Genomic DNA, 1895 nt, shown 5'->3' with positions numbered 1-1895 from the left:
ATTTTTATTTTAATTTTAAAAAGCTCTTTCCTTAATATATAAATTATATAATATATTATTAAAAAAATATTTATTGTGAATATTGTGTACATTAACCTTCTGCTCTGTATATGCTGTAATATACTATACGATTAATAAAAATAAAAACATAATTAACTGATTTAAAATCACGTTATATAGAAATATTTTTTCCCTTTCAAACAATATTACTACTAAAAAAAAAAACAAGAAAAATGTAGAAAATAAATGAAAGTTATAATTGAGTTATTATTTCGACTTTTTAAAAAATGTTAGAATTGTTTATAAAAAGATATTAATTTTAATAGAGATTTACATTAATTTTACAGTATCATAATTTGCTCGATTTAACGGAGTCATATCTCAGTTTTATTACATATTAGGCTGACACTTGACTATTCTCTTTACAGTACGCCCACTGAAAATGGATTTGGATGGAGTGGTTGGTCACGTCGTGCAGGGCACAAAGATTTTATTGCAATGTAAAGTACAAGCCGCACGACCCGCTGCTAATGTGACGTGGAAGAACGGAACACACTTTTTAAGCAAGAACAATGAGCGACTCGAAATGTTTGAAACAAAAATAGAGGAAAATGTGAGTATTAATTTTCCAAATTAGGCTATACCTACATAACAATAATAATAAAGCTGTAAATTTAAATAAATGTTAAGCACACTTTAATTTGTAATATATATAATTTATGGAGAATTTTTTCACACGTATATTCATTTTTTATTTAAAAAGTCTTGAATATATAAAAATTACTTTCTTATAATAATAATAATTCTTATAAAAAGAAAAAATGAATAAAAGTACAAAATTCAATATATTGGATTTTAAATTTTTGCTCTATTATTCTAAATTTCTAAAATACTTTAGATTTAATCAGTGATCCAAATAAAATATCTGACTATGGATATTAATAAATATTCACTCGTAACAGAAAAATGTGCTCCTGTAAAGATTAAAAGTTAAAATCTGGTAAAATTACTTTTTTTCTTTAATAGAGAGACAAAGAATAGTTTTCACTAAGAACATTTTCCTATTCACCAAATACGTTTATCACCAAGTAACGTGCCTGGAATTTCTAATATACAATAGCTTCTTAATAAGCTTGAATTTTGCGTCGACCTCACCGCTATTTGCATCTAAATAAATGTACAGGATAAGCAGGTTTCGTGGTACGCAACAATGAATGAGAGAAGCGCTTCGCGAAAGTTTTGATTCAGTTACTTACTCGGCGAAAGCGTACAGACTCGCAAGTGCCATAGTAAACTTCACAAAACTACCTACCGGGAAATTCTAAATCGATCGATACAGCACCTATCGTATATTTTAATTCCCATTTAACGTTTTTGCGGAGCAACAAATTTTCGTGTTCACCCTGGAAAAGTGGCAGAGTCGAAACAAATTTAGGAATGTAGGAAGTTCGACAGTTTATCGATCGATCGATATACTTTTCGAGGTTTCTTTTTGAATTATCCAACTTTTATCGGGTACGATTTTGTAGATGTGTTTAAAAATGGAATTTCGCTAATGAAAAGACTGCATTACCTGCGACTTATCCTTCTATTGTTTCATAGAGATGGAAGTGGTTACATACAATTTCTTTCCACTCTGTTTTATAAAAACTACTGGCGATTGTACAATGGAAAGATACTCAAAAAATATAAAAAGAATTAAGAACAGCCCCGACTTTCAATGAAATAAAAGATATTTTCCCGCGAAAAAAATATATATAAATTTAATATAATTAAATATAAATTTTATTAAAATTTAATATAAATACTTAATAACGATTCCAATAAATATGGTTTTATTAAAACCTTATATAGATTTAATTTGGATCATATAATGATCCATATTAAGTTATTAA

The 1895-nt window shown here is 27.4% G+C and overlaps 1 protein-coding gene across 1 annotated transcript in view; it reads left to right on the top strand.

Annotated features, from left to right (window-relative positions):
* nrm (neuromusculin) overlaps positions 1 to 1895 on the top strand; it is an 84772-nt gene that overhangs the window by 44826 nt on the left and 38051 nt on the right. Inside the window, exon 6 of the mRNA XM_018537573.1 lies at positions 429 to 613. Within this exon, the coding sequence (XP_018393075.1) occupies positions 429 to 613 (185 nt within the window). The remainder of the gene's footprint in view (positions 1 to 428; positions 614 to 1895) is intronic.

Source organism: Cyphomyrmex costatus, unplaced genomic scaffold (assembly GCF_001594065.2).
Source record: "Cyphomyrmex costatus isolate MS0001 unplaced genomic scaffold, Ccosl1.0 scaffold18, whole genome shotgun sequence".
Classification (NCBI taxonomy): Eukaryota; Metazoa; Arthropoda; class Insecta; order Hymenoptera; family Formicidae; genus Cyphomyrmex; species Cyphomyrmex costatus.
This window is presented reverse-complemented; position numbering and strand designations above follow the sequence as displayed.